General features: G+C 36.2%; 1 protein-coding gene across 1 annotated transcript in view; it reads right to left on the bottom strand.

Annotated features, from left to right (window-relative positions):
• COL28A1 (collagen type XXVIII alpha 1 chain) overlaps window positions 1-9,588 on the bottom strand; it is a 58,790-nt gene extending 49,202 nt beyond the window's left edge. Inside the window, exons 1-11 of the mRNA XM_063176650.1 lie at window positions 9,503-9,588; window positions 8,670-8,825; window positions 7,632-8,191; window positions 6,954-6,974; window positions 6,260-6,316; window positions 4,970-5,023; window positions 4,435-4,476; window positions 3,765-3,791; window positions 2,618-2,662; window positions 638-682; window positions 289-342 (exon numbers count right to left, since the gene is read on the bottom strand). Of these exons, the coding sequence (XP_063032720.1) occupies window positions 289-342; window positions 638-682; window positions 2,618-2,662; window positions 3,765-3,791; window positions 4,435-4,476; window positions 4,970-5,023; window positions 6,260-6,316; window positions 6,954-6,974; window positions 7,632-8,191; window positions 8,670-8,802 (1,038 nt within the window). The 5' untranslated portion in view covers window positions 8,803-8,825; window positions 9,503-9,588. The remainder of the gene's footprint in view (window positions 1-288; window positions 343-637; window positions 683-2,617; window positions 2,663-3,764; window positions 3,792-4,434; window positions 4,477-4,969; window positions 5,024-6,259; window positions 6,317-6,953; window positions 6,975-7,631; window positions 8,192-8,669; window positions 8,826-9,502) is intronic.
• Window positions 9,589-18,419: the final 8,831 nt, after the last annotated feature.

Consider the following 18,419-nt stretch of genomic DNA (forward strand, 5'->3'; position numbering starts at 1 on the left):
GTGGGTCCAGGGTTGCATCCTTTTGTGGATGTTCTTGGAGAAATGTTCTTACAAAATGTTCTTGGAGACCCAGATAAGAAAGCAGATGCATGTGCCAACAATACCAAGCCCTCATCACATGAAGGTGCACCACCCACATGGGGACATTATTGCTGTGCAAATAACACCACTAGTAAAAAAGCTACTGAAAAAAAAGGACAGTAGACTATAAAAGTTCTACAGAATTTCTGCATCCTCTCTCCCTATATAAATAACATATTCAACAACACATTCACAATTACATCTTACCTTGTTTCCTTGGATGCCTTTTGGGCCTTGCTGACCTGGATCTCCCCTGATACCCTACGGAAAAGTCAAAGCAAAGAATGAGCTGCCTTTAAAGACATATATAAATGTTAGGGTTTTATTTCACCCAAATGGAGTACATCATAATATAGCACAATTCTAAGCTCTAAAGGACAAGAGTTTTCTGCCTCATACCCTGTGTAGTGCCCAATACATTGAATATTGTTAATATTTAAAAACCAGTGCCAGCAGAAAAACATGGCTGTTTTTCACAGAATTAACAGGTTTTAAGCAGAAGAACCTTACAGAATATAATCTTTCCTTTTTATTTGGTAGCTTTTAGTTCCCTTACCTGAGGTCCCCGAGGTCCCGTAGGGCCCACGGAGCCCTGCAAACCCTGAAGAAAAAATAGATTCAATTATCAGATTAAAAGGAAATTCCAATCTGCTTTCAAATGTCAAGCACTTGATATGTACATGTAATGGCTCAAAGCTCTGTTGAAGCACTTTCTAGAGACTTTATCCTCTCACTGAGTACTGCTGCTTTCATACTGTGTTCAATAATTGCTACATTCCACCCTCAATATTTGGTTAAAATGTTTTTCATATACAACAAGCATAGTGAATGTCTAATTAACATCTTAATTATTTGATTTAGAAGGTTTTATTTGATACAGTTCTTAAAATTTAATTCCTAAAAGCATATTAGGTACAGAATTCTTAATAAAAATGCTGCAATGTCTATACCAGAATAACTTCAGATAACTTTGTCTCACTAACTCAAACTGCTGATGAATTAGATTAATCACTTGCCTGGCAGAATCACACTAAAAGTTCACAAAATCCATTAAAAATGCATCCAAAAAGTTCTGATATACAGCACTAAAACCACTGGATTCAGTCTGATTAGTGAGACTGGAAAGTGGTAATGGATAAATGCAACATTTTCAAATTGGACCCCCAATCATACTTCAGTATCCATCACCCCAGTTAAAGATCAACCTCAGAATACTGAATTTGCTTCTCATACAGCTGTATATATGTGTTCTGTGTCTGATTTTGTCTAGCCTAGAATGCTTTCCTTAAAAATAAAGCCATAACATTGTTCTGTCTTCAGGATTTGTGAATGTGAGGGTGGGAATTCTGGAACTGACTGATCCCCATCAGAGGACAAAGTTTTTCTCAGCACTGTCCTCAAGAGAAATGAAGCAAGCAGATTTTTGGCAGCCCTGGCACATTTTCTATATCTAGATTTCTTGGCTACTTTGATTATGTTCTTTGCCAGCTTCTGAACATTTTCCTTTTACCTTAGTAGATGTTTCACATAATGTCATGCTATTTCTCACATGCCTGGATAAAAAAGGTATGATCTTTCTTTATTCCTCTGAGAGATGCAGCTCTCTCCTTTTCCATTGATATGTCAGATTTTTCTGATTCACTGAAGTCTGAAATTTGCTGCCATTTTGAACCACAGTATCCCACAAGATATTCTCAGTCTTTAGATTTTCATTATTGTATAATGCCTTTTTTTCTTTCAATAAATACTTCTGGAATGAATATTTATTAATTCCTATTTGAAATTAGGCATAAAATAGCAGCTTTCAGGAAATAAAAAACTTTTCAAGGTGGTCTTTGATAAAGGTAAGCATAATATGGGTGTTAAAACTGAAGAAATGTGCTTTAATAGAAGGAAAAATGCAATCTAATTGGTAGTTCTTATCTATTTGAACTATAAACCAGTGGTTTGCATGACTCATACAAATCTGCTTGTATGAACTCAAGATACATGATTATCTCACTTAGCAGTCCATTATCCTTCCATCTTTCAGAATGTAAATAAACCAGGTAAAAATCTGAATTCACTTGCAACACTACTGCACTCCAGGTTAAAAAGAAAGGAGAACAGGATAGAAGTGTGAATTCATATCAATCAGCACAGATGGGCTTGTAGACCTGAAAGTTGTTCATGTTGGATAAGAACCTGCTTTTATTGCAATATACACTCAAATTGAAATTAAACTTGTAAGGAAATGAACTGGGTGTTCTCTGCAAGATGCTCAGTCCTGTGTAAGCAAGGCTTGGCAGTGGTCAGGGCAGCTTCTGTTTTAGGTAAGGATCTGTATTTCTTAGGCAAAATGGAAAAAAAGAATGTGGTGAACAGTTGGTTCAGTTCTTACAAATCGTTCTTCTACTATGAATGTATCTCTACCACCAGGGAATTATAAGGTATTCCAAACTTACAATAGTCTTTTCAAGCTGTGTTTATGAATACGTTCCATGATTTTCTGGTATCTTCATCAACATGAAACAGTTCAAATAAAAATTATACTTACTATTTCTCCTTTTGGTCCTGGGGCTCCACATTCTCCTCTTTCACCCTTTATAAGAAATCAAAGGGTTCACTGCTAAACAAGATTATTTGATTATGCTACATGCATTAAAGACTCTGCAAGCAGTAGCACAAGGGGTTTAGTTGACTCTGAGGACTTAGAAGTTGCATCATTATATATGGTCTGTAGGAGATAAGATCTGCTCTACTCAGGATAGGTTGTTCCTGAAAATGCCTGCAAAACATCCAACTTATATCAGAGGATAATACATTTAATATCTAATAAGTTTTGCTGCAGTTTTTCACCTCACTGCACGGTCTCCAGAGATCCTTTCCATGCTCTGATTTCATTACTGTGATGTCTGAGATTTTCCTAACAGTTGTCATATTGCACATATGGAATGAAGAAAGAATTAAGTGTTTCACTGATGATTTAACATATCTACAGACACATGAAAAGCAGATCTATGAGTTTACTGTTCCCATTTTCATGAAATCTTATCACAAAATTCACTGAAGCATTTTACTAATAAATACAAAGATTCATAGAGGCACTGCTTTTATTAACAATGTGGAGATATAAGTGTCAAATGAAGAAAAGTCAAAATGGAATTATGTGTTTCATTTTTGACTATGATGGTCCACTTTGAAATTCATCTCTAGAATCCTCCAACTATGCACTGAAATGCATAGTTTTTTTATCTTCTTGGAGAGACTATATGGAAAATTTTCTTGATAGAGCATTAGCCCTTGAAAATTATAAATAGGTTAAAAGCAAACTTCCTTGTGGTAAGTTTTTCAAAAGCTGATGGCTGTCACATTATGTTTGCAGTAAGCATTTTCTCTTTCTTCCCACTTAACCTCTTATTCAACCCAGAACTCCCTTTTCCTTCCAAAAACTCTTTTTCTGGTCGCTGATACTTTTCTTTTTTTATCTTTAGACTACAATCTCTGACTTTGTGTGGCTTTTTTTTTTTTTTTTTAATTTCCAGCATTCCAGTCTGTAAGAATTTATATAAAATTTGAATTTACTTCTGGGGATTGTATCAGGAGCTTTCATGACAAAAAGACAAGCTCTTTTTTTTCATTCTTTCACATACACTGTCAGCAAGTGACAATTTATTTTCAGACTACTTCTATAAAAAACTTACCTTGTCTCCCTTGTAGCCAGGAGCTCCCTATTCAAAAATTGAAAAAACGAAAAAAATCATAAAAGACAAAGCAAAGGCCTAACATACTCCTAATTTAAGTAGAAAAAGCCCCAATCCCCCCCATAGTAAAGAACTGTTTCAGAAGTTCAACTATTCACTACAATAAAATATCTCTCTGAAATTGTTTAACATATTATTCTCTGCAAATCTAGAAGTGTATTTTTTTTCTCAGATATTACCTGTAAATATGCCACTCAGTTTGCCACCTCCTAGCAAATATATGCTGCCTTTTCAACTGAGTTATTCTTATACAGGGAGTAGTGTTAATCTTTCTCCAGTGAATCAACAAGAAGACAGAGAATTTTCAGGTGTTAGAACCCACCAAAGAACCATGCAGTGTTTTTATCAGGTCTCTCTTTGGGATAAGTCTAATGCAAGTCAATTCAAAATCACATAGCTTCAGAAGTTCCTTCTCCCTTTGGCATCTCATCTCTATATTTAAGCACATGATCAGACAGTTTCTTTCAGTACACATGCTTCTGTAAACCCCACCTAAGTGTAGGTGCTTTAAATAGTTGAATAAAGTAGACACATAAAAATGAAAATAACATTTTTAGTTCAGAAAATGTGAAAAGACAAAATATGAGTTAGCACTGTAGCAGTCACATACCTCTTCCCCTTTCTCTCCATGTTCTCCTTTTTGAGCATCACCCTATTGGAAACAAAGGAATACAATTGAAATATGTATTTCATTAAAACTAAGAACACTGTTAAACAAGCATGGCTGTTGTTTCCTATTTAGTAACGTTCACACTTCTTCCTTCCACAATTAAAGATACACATTTCCTGATCATTAACATTGAAAACTGAACTATTGTCATTAAATGACTGAAACCTTAGTTATTAGAGTGAACCACTCTGATCAAGGGATCTGTGCACTGTTAGAAAGCTCTCAAGAAAGAGCCTTCAGCTCTATTCAGAAACATCTGCTGTCAGAGAAAAACTGGAATGATAGGCAGTGCTGTCTTGATAGCAGTTTAGTTTTAGATTTTTATCTCACACTTCTAAAGCAGCCAACTATAAAATAGCAACTATAAACTCAACATTTAGAACTTATTTTAACATACTTTTCCTTTGCTATATTGACATCTGTGGTTTGAATAACTGGATAGAAATTTGCTTTATTTCTTTTAAATTCACATTACCTTGTTTCCTTTTGGTCCTGGGTCACCTTTATCCCCTTTGCTGCCATCATTGCCCTGAAACACAGCAGGAAAATGTTATTATCATTATGAAGATAAAATTCTCCAGCTTGTCTAACACTATATTTTGGTCCAAAATCATCCTGCAGTAAGCTTGGTAGAAAACCCCATTGATTCAAGTATGGTACATGTGACACAACATTCATTTAGCTAAACCCATTCTGGTATTATAAGGTATCTACAAATACTTTTTTAAACAATATTCAGTGATAAATAAATTTTCTACAGAGCATCTGAAAAATCTAATCAGGAAGGCATTACAGAAAACAAACACAGTTCTTCCTTCCCATTTCTCAATTAACCACCACTATCTCATCTTCTCTGCTTAGAAAAACTGTACAGAACAGTTTAGGGTCAATATTCAGCAGCCCTTAGGAAAAAATTACTGCACCATTTTTTGTTTCTCTTTGGAGGATCATGATGGTTGGGACTAAATGTTTGGTGAATACACATCTGTATAACAGACTACATTTAAAAATTTGGGATACAGTAACTTAAAAATTCTTGGATCTAAAATTTTAAATTGCAAACAGAGGTTCTGGTGCACATTATCCAGATGCACATTATCCACAAGGATTGAATGATAAACCCTGGTGTCATAACCTGCTAATGGTATGGCTGACCCATTGGAGAATAGGGAGAAAGGAAAAAACTTCTGAATGTACCTTGCTTGTCTCTGGGGAACTATTAAAGACAGAAAAATGGTCAGAGAGGTCACGCACTGTCTGAACTCACACTTCTCTGTTCCTTACTAGAGCCAAGAAATATGTGCTGAAGTGTCACAAGAGAAAAGAGAGAGTTGGAGGCAGAGTTTTAGACCTTTCCTCATACATCCATTCCCCTCAGACTTTTGAACCTTTACCCCTTACAAAAATAGAAGTCGGTGGTTGGTGAAAACCTTTGTCTAATGGACCTTTTCTTCCCCTTTCCTTGCAAGATTCAAGAATATCATTTTTATTTGGGCTCTAAAAGCAACTATTTATCCACAGTGTTTTATTACCCAATAATAAAAACATATTTTCAAGATAGTATCTGATTATGGATAGATTTTTTTTTTCTGACCTCTTTTAACAGTGGCCTTTCACTACCAACACAACATGCTAAAAATCAATCTTTTTGCAGTGCATGCACAGCTAATGTCTTGTTCACTTAGTAACCAATTAAAGTAGAGTGCAGCTTTGATCTTTATTAAAATTCAAATTCTTGAGCCTACTCAAATAAACACATACTTACTTTTTCACCTTTGTCTCCTTTTTCTCCCTTTTCACACTCACAGGTCTTCTGCACACACTACAAGGTTAATGGAAAGATAAAGGAGAATGTTTTTCAAATATATTATTTCAAAATTTTTAAGTGAAAAATTTTGGTTTTGCCTAGTCACAGATGAAATAATAGTGGAATAATAGGAAATAAATGATATTCTAATTTATTTATTTCTCACATAATCATTAAACTTCCATATAGAGCAATGAACATCCATTACTTGTTTTATTTATAACAAAAATAAATATCTTACTGTAGTGACTGTAGTCACTGTAATAAATACAAATGCTTAAGATAGCATATACATAGTAAACAGTACTGTGAAACCTTACATAAATTTTGAACCATTTAACATTGCTATTGTTTTCTAACAAGACCACAAATGAATTTGCATATCTTGCATTAGACCTATTCCACTCTTGTAGGAAGAGTTCTTCATGTCTTACTATTGACACTACTCACTAATGAGCTAAAATCTAGATTTCTCAGGAGAAAGGACAGAAGAAATGCAGGAAAGTTAAAAAAAAAAGTAATCATGGTCAGAAAATTTAACCAGAGATGGAAGGTTGATTAATCTTCAAGTATTGTTTTGTTATAGAAGAAGCAGATTTTGGGAAATCTAGTGCCAATAAGAGTAACCAAACACAAAGCTCAAAACACCTACCTGCTTCTGTAGCAAGGCTTCCTAAAAATGAAATAAAAAACCTATTACTTTAATATAGATATGATTTAATTTAACAGAGTACTAATTTTTCCTCTCTAGTTTATAGACTCCCCGAGGTGAATGGTGGAGATGATGAATACCTTCATCCTTCATTATTTCCTCAAAGGGGAGAGAACCAGTCTGTGGAACTACTCACACAGAAAGGAGTTCTTGGTAGGAAGAGAGGGTTATTCCAGGTGACACACAGTGATTAGACAAGACATGAGAATTAATGGGATAGCTAAACAGACAGTATTAAGGCACAGTGCTAACAACAGGGACTGTGAAAAGACTTCCTAATCAGAGACCTTCTTTTAGAAGGCCCTGCAAACAAAATATGTAGGGGAAGGACTCAGTGATTATGCATGAGATCAAGCTACCTTCAAAAGTATTTTAATATGCTCAGAGAAACACTCTCTGTGCTGGGATATGTGATCAGAACAGCTGAGCTGCTATCATCCAAGCACACAACTCCTTGGAGAGTGACTGCCAGAGGGAAGCTCCATCTGCCCTGACCCCTGCTGTAGCAGAGAAGGGACCACAAAACCCTCTGCACTGTCTTCAGGGCTTACCTAATCAAAATTAAATGAAATCTACCAAGGATAGACACATGAAAAGATTAACATCAGCAAAACTTACCAGTTCCAATGCTACATCAACTACCAGATTCTCATCATCCAGGCACAGGACACGTTCAGCGGACAAATCACCAGATATCATGCGCAATTTTTGTGTTTGGACTGCTTTCTTAGAAAGGCCAATGGTAACAAAATGTATCCCAAGACTTCTAGCTGTTGTGGCTATACCCTGGACATTAGGGCTGTTTGGGTGATCCACACCATCAGTCATCAAAAAAGCCACTTTCACACTTCTCTTACGACTTTCAGTTTTGAAGAGATGAGTGGCATTTGAAATTGCGTAATAGGAGTAAGTGCCTTGGCCAATAAAGCCCAGAGAACTGATTTTCTCCTTAAAATTCTGTACATTTTTCCAGGCTGTAAATGGATGATCAATGATGACTGTGCTGCTGAACTGCATACTTGCTAGTTTGACACTGTACATGTGGGACTTAACTGGCTTCATCTGGAAAATGCTGTCAGTTATGTTATGAACAAAATTCTTCTGTGTATCAAACAACTGATTTTTGGCACTTTCTGAACTGTCTAGGATAAAGACTATATCAATGAGACACTCATCACCTGTAAGGGAACAAGAAAGTTACATCTATGAATGATGGGAACACCTGCACAACAGATTTCAGATAATTCTCTGCAAAAATTAATTTTCCCAAAGATTCCTCTGTCTTCCCAGTAAAAATTCTAAGGATAAATTCCACTGTAAAACTCCAATAAATTCTAATGAAAATGGTTAAGTTAGGGTCTTGATGGGATTGTTTTAGTATTTTAGTTGATTTTGTACAGAAAATCTACCACATGCAATTTCAAACAATAAATCAGGTTTCTTATAATTTCTCTTAAGAGACATGCATGTCGATGAAAATCATTGATTAAACTGGAATTCATCTCCAAATAGTCAAAAAGTATTTTCCAGCCCTCATAATCAAAATAAATCACATTTTTCATATTCACATGGAAGTTATCAATTACTAAATAATTATGCTAAAATGCATGGATACATGCAACACAGTCAAGCAGAATTTTAAGAAAATGGTTTTACCTTCATCTTTTGGCATAGGAGAGTAAATATTCTTTCCTCTTTTTCTGTTTTGCCCATGTACTCTCTGGTTTGTTATCACAGTCAGAAGTATAAAGTAAAAGAAAAAACATTTTTTCCTCATAGTGACTTTCATCCCAAATAGACAACTTTTCCTTCCTGTTAAAAGTAAAAAGCCACCTGTGAATACCTCATTAATAGAAGTAAATAAATAAATAAAGATACTTTAAGTACATATTTGTGGGAACCATACTTCTAGAGAAAATATATTAAAAACACTTATAAAAAGTAATTTTCTAGGTAGTTTAAGCACAATAACCAGCAATACTTCAACTGTAGCTCACATGGATAGTAGAACCTGCTTATTACAGATGAAATATGGGTATAGCACTGCCTTTTCTTTCTTAACAAAAAGCCTGAAGCATGAGTATGAACAATATATTCTTCTAAGAAACAACGGCTTAATAATGAAATTCAATAAAAGAATATATTATTAATATTACATGGATGTTACAGAATATGTGCAGTATTTTTCATAAGGATTATATTCTATTATAATGACAATATATTGATAAAATTAAAATTAGAATATTTAAATGAGTGATTCAACATATTTTTAGAGATTACTGAACTAAATTAAATACTGAATTAAAACTGATTTACACAAAAAGCATGTGATTTACAAAAATTAATTTTAAATATCATTAATAATGTAGACAATATGTTAAATGTAAAAATCCTTCCTAAATCTTCTTTTCAAGTCCATCAAGCAGTTACATATAGCAAAACCATAAGTGCAGTCCTCTAAAACTAGAGAGGAAATAACAGTCTCTTACCTTTGAAGGCATCCAGAAAGCAAATTGTGGATTAAAAATTTTCAGTGCAGAAAATTTGTCCTGTAGGTCATACTGGAAAATACCATTTGTTAACCAAAATAAAGCAATCTACAAATAAATACCCTATCCACTTGTAAATTATCTTTTATTGCTGCTGTTTAGTTGGCCAAAGTTCAAATAAGACAATTGGGCACTTGGCCAGTGCTGACCCAGAGACTGAGCCATTTCATTAAAGGGACAATGTCAGTCTGGGAGCACAAGTGTTTTCCCACTTCAAGTAACTGTACTTTTAAATTTAAAAACCCCACTCTTAGACAACCTACATCTTTACCTTTCACTCTGCCAGTCACATGTCCATGTCTTCAGCTTGTCTGTGTTAATGTTGCAGCACTGGCTAGATCAGAAATGTGAGAGCAGTACATCACTAGCAGGCTAGAACTGAAGTCTGACCTGATGGTTTGAGAGTCTGCCAGGACTGCAGGACTCAAAGGTGGAAACTGAAGTAGCAATGACAATAATAAAAGACAACTCAAAAAGAAAAAATTCTTCTTGAGCTGGTTTCCTCAGAAATTCTTCCTGCTTTTTAAATCCTCTGAGGGATCAGACACAGACATGGTTTCTAAAAGGCAGTCATGCAGGCAGCTTTCAGAATGTTGCATGGAAATTATATTTGCTCTATCTACTGGCAGGCTTCAGAGTAAAATTTTGTTATCACAGTGTTAAGTAAAAGCATGGGGTGAGAGAAAGCATGCCAATGATAAGCCTCGAGGAATCAAAACATGCCCCAAGGGAGTTAAGTGCTAATGCCCAGCCAAATTTCCTCTAGACAGGCACTGACTAGCAGGCAAGACATCCCTCAGCACCCTGGTCACAGGACAAAATCACAGAATACCCTGAATTGTTAGGGACCCACAAGAATGTAGTCCAACTCCTCGCCCTGCACAGGCCAACATCAAAAATCACACCATGTGCCAAAGGAGTTGTCCAAATGTTTCTTGAACTCTTACAGGCTTGGGGTGTGACCACTTTCCTGGGGAGCCTGTTCCAGTGCCTGTCCTGGCTGTCAACTCATGCTCACCTTGCTATCACCCAGGACCTCTACAGCCCTTTTCTTCTTGTTCCCCAGTCTGTCCTTACATGCAAGGTTATCCTGTCTCAGGTGCTGAATCTGGGACTTCATGTTAAACTTTATACAAAAGGTGACTGCTGAGCCCTCTAATTTGTCAAGGTCTCCCTGCAGGCCCTCTCTGATGGAGTCAACAGCTCCTCTCAATTTAGTAACATCAGCAAATTTACTTAGTATACCTTACAGAACCGTGTCCCAATCATTTACAAAAATGTTGAAGGGCACAGGGCCGAAGATAGAGCCTCCAGAATCCCACTAGTGACAGGTCACCAGATTACCCTGTTCACTGTAACCCTGTGCCTGACCCCTGAGTCTGTTGCTCACCCATCACATGATGTGGTTTATCCAGTTGTGTGATTGATATTTTGTCCAAAAGCATCCTGCGAGAGACAATATAAAAAAACTTTACTGAAATCCAAAAATATAGTATCAACTGGCTTCCTTTGATCAGCTAGGTGGGTTACTTGTCCTAAAAGGAAATTAACTTAGACAAGCAAAATATTTCCCTCATGAAGGCATGCTGGCTGTGACCAATGATGACTTTGTTGTCCTTCAAGAGTTTTTCACTACTTCCCAGAATAATCTTATCCATAATTTTACCAAGCACTGACGTGAGACTGACAGACCTGTAGTTATCAGAGTAATTGTCTAGATTTTCTTGAAAATTTGGCCAACATTTGCCAGCTTCCAGACGACTGAAACCTCTCCAGATTCCCAAGACCATTGAAAAATCCTTGACTGAGGTCTCACAAGGACATAATTCCTTTGAGTACGATGGAATGAATCCCACCAGGCCCTATACACTTGGCAGAATCCAGCTGCAGCAGTAAATACCACACTGATTCAGGGTTGGCTGGGATACATTGACTAGAAGCTTGTAAGTAAGCCAAGTACATTAAGCTTTTACATAAGCAGAGGACATTTCCTGATGATTTTAAAAAATGTGGGTGAAAGGGAAAGAATAGGGAGGAAAAGAATAAAGCCCAACTGACCAATGCATCTGTCTTCATTAAGGTCAATAGAAACATCCTTCATGTAGCCTGGGTGCATGCTCTCTCTATTGATAGACTGAACACTTCCTTAAGCACTCCCTTTCTGCTTCTCCAAGGCTATATCCCTTTATAGACACTTTCAGCTAGAAATACACCTTTGCCAGTACCATTGTCTATTTGTGTGTGCTGTGAGCCATGAGGATGATACCATATGTAACTTTAACTAAATTGAAGGGTGAGACAAATATGAAGGAATTCAAAGAGATCTTAGCTCTTAGCAAAGATGGAGATAACACCAATCTGTTTCTGTTGCTGATTTTGGCTGGGGCAGAGTTGATTTTCTCCACAGTAGCTGGTATGGGGCTGTTTTGTGTTCATGCTGGAAACAGTGCTGAAAATTCAGGGATATTTCAGCTGTTGCTGAGTAGTGCTTATGCAGGGTCAAGGCCTTTTCTCCTCATCTCACCCCAGCAGGGAGTGGGCTGTGGATGCACAAGGAGTTGGCAGCAGACACAGCCAGGACAGCTGACCCCAGCTGACCCAAGGGATATCCCAGACCATATGCTATCACAATCAGGATATAAAGCTGGAGAAAGGTTGCTTGTGGGGTCAAGGCTCAGTGACTGACTGGGCATGTGCCAGCTGGTGGTGAGCAATTGCTTTCATTTGCACCAATTTTGTGGTTTTGTTTCTCTTTGCTATTTTCCTTTTCATTACAATATTATTATTTTTATAGGTTTAAAAAATTAATAGGTTAATTAATTGGAAAAAATTAATAAACTGTTGTTTTCTCAACCCATGTGTTTTCTTATTTTTACCTTTCCAATTGTGTTCCTCCCATCCTGATGAGGCTGGAGTAAGCAAGAGGCTGTGCAGTGCTTAGCTGCTGGCTGGGGTCAAGCCATGACAGGTTGCATGTGAGACCTTTGCCCTATGACTGTACACAGTACCATTCCCACATAGATTTGTCAGTCTTTTCACACTCTGTTAACATGGAATGTACTGAAGGAACATGCTGCTAACAGAAAAAATCCTACATGCCACCACTGCTCACCCTCTTCACCCAGTTCAAGTGAGGAAGGACTTGCTGGCCCAGCAGCTGCAGCCTCATCCTAAAGGGCTTCCTTCCTAGAAACCTCTACATTGTCTCCTATCAAATATGTGTCATCTTTATTGAGGCTAATTATCTTCATTAAGTAAATGCTGCCTTCATTACACAGGGAAAACAAAGATTTTCAATGGAAGACAATATTTTACACTAAATATCTGTTAGTACAACAAATGATAATTATTGCTAGCACCCAGCATCTGTTGTAATAGAGACACTGGTGATGATCAAACATTTCATTAGCAACAAATTATTCACACAGATCACTCATACTGTTTACATACTTATTCTTACCCTTAATGCATGCTCAGATCAAGACTGCAAACAGCCTATCACATCAACAGCTATGGAAAAAAAAAAGCTTTTTCCAGCAAGTTTTATCTGCACTATGTGTTAAAACAGAATTGAATGAATGGATTTCCAGATGTGTTCAAAGATTTCTCACTTTATTGAAGGACCTGCAAACATGACTTTCATCTGGCAGAGATCAGAAAATGTAAACACTTATGATTTTTAGACATAAGAATTTGACTAGTCAAATATACATGTACCCTGGTAGAAGCACATGCTATATTTGGACAGTAATGGGGTCAAGTTTGCATTTTCTGTCTAGAACATCTGTAAATCTGTTACATATTAGTCTGTAACCGGTCTCTGGGATCAGCATAAGCTCTTCTTCGCTTCTTACGGTGTTTTGAAAGTACAGTAAGAATCTTGACAGTTTGAAAACAGGATTGTTGATTTACAATTCAGAGCTTTTTAAATTTTTTTTCACTAGTAGTTTGTAGTATATATTTTCATAGCTTTGTATTTATTTAGAATTCAAATTTGATGGAAGTAATGCCTCCAGATTTACAGCACTGTTTTAACATTAATACTTCCTGCAAAGCTTGTCAGTACAGCAGTGTTCCAATGGCTGCCCTGAACCACATGCTCTGAACCAGATGCTCAGCATATTCAGCTGCCAGGACTACTGAATCTGTCTAAAGGCACTCATTATATGACCATATTAAACTCTAGTCTGCAAGACAAAATTTTATCTGTACAACTCATTTTGTGTTGCTAGTGAATTTCAAGTAAAAAGCCTTCAATACCTGCTTACATGCTAAGTCATCTCTTCTACTGGAAAAAACAATGTATAGCTTTTGTTCCTGGTACATACCTGCACTCCTTGAATAGTTCCTGCTATTCTCATCACTGAAACTCAAAAGATGGTAAAGGAGAAATAAAAAGAGAGAGTTGACAAAGATAAGAAAGAGTTTCTGTATGAAGACAAAGTAAATCATGAATCTGTTGCTTGAAAAGCCACAATGGAATGCCAATGTGATACAATCTATACAAGTCTGAAAGAAGGTGAGTATTCTAGAGTATATGAATGTAAAATGTCAGAGGAGTTATACTATGGGTCAGTTGGTTTGATGATATCAATCAAAACTCACTGCCTTAAACTTATATTTTTTTGCCCCAGTGTGCTCTTCACTCAATAAGAATGACAATAATTACTACAAAGAATAGCAGATATTTTGTTCTCTGGCTAGGAGACATCACTAGTAGGTGCAACTTGAAATAAATATTTTAAACAGTTTTTTAAAATCAGTGTTCCTAGTACTAGCTGTATATTGACTCAGTGCTGTTGTTATTCATACACTGTGCAAGGAAATTTTGATTACTTGCCTTTTAAAAACCAGATTGCAGTAAGTGTGTCAAAAGGATCACTTAGTTGCTGAATATTTAAGCTATGAAGACATTTATGCTATTTAAATCCTGCCCTCTGGTGTATCCACCTGATAATGCATAATGATAGTAATGATAATACTTCATACTGGGTGCCTCATTCAGCATTTAATCATTTATACACACCTAGTAAAGGAGGCTACTGTCTAGGCAAAACATTTGTGCCCTTGTAATAGAAGGTGGAAGCTAAAGACCAAGTTACTAAAAGACTGAGAAACACTTTGAGGAGGGAGGATATGTCCTGAAAAATTGGTTTTACTCCTTAGCTCCTACCTGATCCTGAGATTCAAAATACCCATTTCACACATTCCTCTCTTTTAGATACCAAGGCTAAGAGCACCAGTACATCACATGGACCTCCTGAGTACTGCAAAGATAATGAAAGCTAAAAGTGAATGTATTGGCAAAGCAGTATCAGCTGCTGAAGTAAGTACAGTTCTAGGTTGTCAGAGAAGCGAAATTACTGTCTTGTTGTGTTACTTACGTAGCATTCATCTGAGAAGTGCTTGGCATTAGTAATAAGGTGAATTATTACTTATATTTGTAAGAAAACAGAGCATGGATCAAAATGGTAACTGTTTACAACAGATTCACTTTACTTCCTGGCAGTCACATTTCTGAATTCCACAGTTTCCATTTGGACTAGGCTCTCTTTGTTTTCCTTAAAGAAAAGACAAACACACACACCCCCCCAGTGCCCACAACAGAAAAAAAACCCCAAACCAAACCAAAAACCACAAAAACCACAACTCCAAAAAAACATTCAAAATTCCAAATTTAGAATTATCTGTGAATTATCTGTGTAAATGTTTTACTTTACTAACAGCTTAAAGCAAAGATGGCCAAACGTGTTGCCATTGCAGCACCCATTGTGTAGTCACTTTGTGGCTACAAAAAATTGTTGATTTGAATAAGGGCTTTGGTCAGGCTCAGCAACGTGGAATATTGTTAAAAAACTGCATATTTCATTTTCAAATTCTTTAAACAATCTTTGTATATCCTCTGTGCGTCTGTTTATCATAACATATGATAGAGCTCAAGCTGAGCTCTCTCTCTAACAGCCTATAGTGATCAAAACTGAAGAGTTACCTTTTATTTCATGAGTTTTCCTAGAAGACTACAAGCTTCAATATATAGAAAGCCTTGTCCTCTGTCACATATATCCCCTGCTCTATCCTTCTAAAATCACTTCCACAGATCAGTTTTTCAGTTAATAAAATGCAGTAGTTACCTTCAAAAAAACCCAAATGTACCTGTGATATTCTTGCTGTACTTATTCCAATTCCCCTTCCTCACATTTCTATGCATCCCACTGAAAAACAAGTAGAGCAACCACCAGTAACATTAAAGGAGTAGGTGAAGCTGAGAGTTTTTGCACACTTATCCAAGCCTGTGCAGTTGACAAAGGCCATTCTGCCATCAAAAGAAGAGTCACCCTCCTTACTTAAAAGGATTTTTGTTTTGAATACCTCAATTAATGAATGACCAAGCTGAAAGACCTGGGGGGCCAACTGGACCTACTGGATCCTCTGAACCTTTTTCGCCTCGAAAATATATGGCATTTGAATACAGTAATTTGCATTATGTTTTTAACAAGGAATTGTATAAAATTAAGAAAACCCAACATACACAAAGAAAAAAAGTATGATCTAGGCAAACAAAAGAATTTTCCGTAGAATACTAAAGTCTGGAGGAAACAGTCTTGCAACTTGTGCCCATGACCTTGGCAACCACGCTGCTGAATCTGTGTAATTTGGAATTCTTATAAAGAGACATACATTTTACATAGACTGAGAGATTTGAACTCCACCTTCAAACTCTCTATGTAATGAATACTTTCTTCTCTTACCAAAAATCAGATAAAGCAATACTACCAGGTATGCCTCATGGCATGGAGAAGCAGAACACTATATGTGAAACAGTCTGCTAGGCTCCATCAAGCTTCTGCAAGTTTAAGTAATCAAAACCCAAGCCAGCAGTAATGTTAAAAATAGCAGTAATGGAATATGTACTTTTTCTTAAAGGAAGAGCAGCAGTAGACTTAGATAACTAAATTAATAATTGACATCTCTTTAAACCCAGTGTTAACATTGCATTGCAAAATACAAAACTCCAGCAGTACTGAGGTGTTTCTGTGTTCCTGAAATGATTTAGCTATTTTGGACAGACATGACACAAACATAACAAATCTCAAAGATTAACATAAACTAAACAAAAAGCTAGCTTTCCAGGAATCAAATATGAAAAAGCATAACAAAGCTATAGGAAATCAAATATAAAAAAAAATATTAACTAACCTTGGTATACCTTGACCTCTTATGAATTTTAATGTTTCTTTAAAGAAGAAGATAAGTTCAAATTGGTGTTTCACTGCACAAAGCCTCCACAGCATTAAAAATTCTTAAAGCACTCAGAGATTTGTACATAGAGCAAACTTGGAATACTGTGCAGTCAGAGCAAAGAAAAAAATATATACATCATCAATAAAGAGAAATTGCTTAAAATAGTTTGAGATACTATGGCATAAAAGCAATTGTTACATATAAATTCACATTAGAAATAAGCAGATCTTACAAGGAATATAACAGGGACTGATCATAAGTGCAGGCAACGTTTGAGAGGCCAAAAAATGTAGGATTAAAATGAGACTTTATGACATAAAGTCAAGCTGAATTAGATCCTTAATGATTTGGGGGTTTAAATGTGTGTTTATTTAACTGTATCAATTACAAGAAAAAACAAAACATAAAAATCACTTGTTATGCAATGGTGATGAAGAGATTAATAATCACCTAGGTACGACCTCAAAATTAAACAAATCTTCTGTATTATTTACAAATAAAGATGCTGCTATTGGACAAAGATGCATATGTGGAGACAGCTAGATGCAAACCAAAAGGGTAAATCAGGGCATGGAAAGCAAAAGCAAAGATCCAATAGTTTCAAAGGTTCAGAAACCTCAGAGGAATTCACAACCTCACTAATGAAATACTGCTGCAGTATTTATTTTGAGATCAGCACAGGAAACATAACTTCTGCATGTGGTAGAATGATCAAATATAAAACATCAACGTCCCAGAAGTTCATGTAACATTTCTAGTAACCGTGACACAGTGATCCCTCAGGTGGTAACATTCCTTTGCATCCTGAAACACCAAATAGCTCTTATGTTTCTTTTAACTTACTTTGTACCTGCCATTGCACTAACAGCAGCTACTGCTTCAAAATACCATCTTTCATTTTCAACCTCTCTGAATCTCTCCTGTGCCAAAGACACGGGAACCAGCTCTTCTGCAGCTCGTGCATTTGTTGGCAGTTTATTCAGATCTTCATTGGGACTCAAGAAATGAGCAGGATGTCAGATAGTTAAGCTGCTGATTCCCTAGGACCTGAAAACTTACCCTTAGCATCAAAGTTAGATGATGTGATTATTGCAGGTATTACCTACATTTATAAACTGAACTCCCATACTTTGCCATGGAAAAATGTTATGAATACACAATCTGATTTTCATCTCTGTTAGAAAAAGAACCACCAGTGATTCTTGGAAATTTTGGTGATTCTTAGAAACAGATGTGAAAAAGTCACTATGTTCCACTTCAACAGCTGCAAAGGAAATGGAATAATGAAACTGAAACAGATAAACATGAAAATCCAGTCTGCCAATTTTGCCTCTGACATATGATAGACCACTTAATCTGAATTACTTTTCTATTTTCCCACATGGTTTGGTCTATTTTATTTATCAAAACTGCTGGGCTCTTAAATCAGCTCGTTTTATGAAGAAAAGTGCTTTTTAAATGGAAGGAATATTACAACAAAATCTAAAACAACTAGTTGTTGCAGCACTAAATGACATTTGTGGCTTAAATTAATGAACCCTGCGAAAAATTACCAAATAAAATGTAGTTTATTATACAAAATCTCCACTGTGCCTAGAGACAAGAAAAAAAGACC

The sequence above is a fragment of the Melospiza melodia genome, chromosome 1 (genome assembly GCF_035770615.1).
Source record: "Melospiza melodia melodia isolate bMelMel2 chromosome 1, bMelMel2.pri, whole genome shotgun sequence".
NCBI lineage: Eukaryota > Metazoa > Chordata > Aves > Passeriformes > Passerellidae > Melospiza > Melospiza melodia.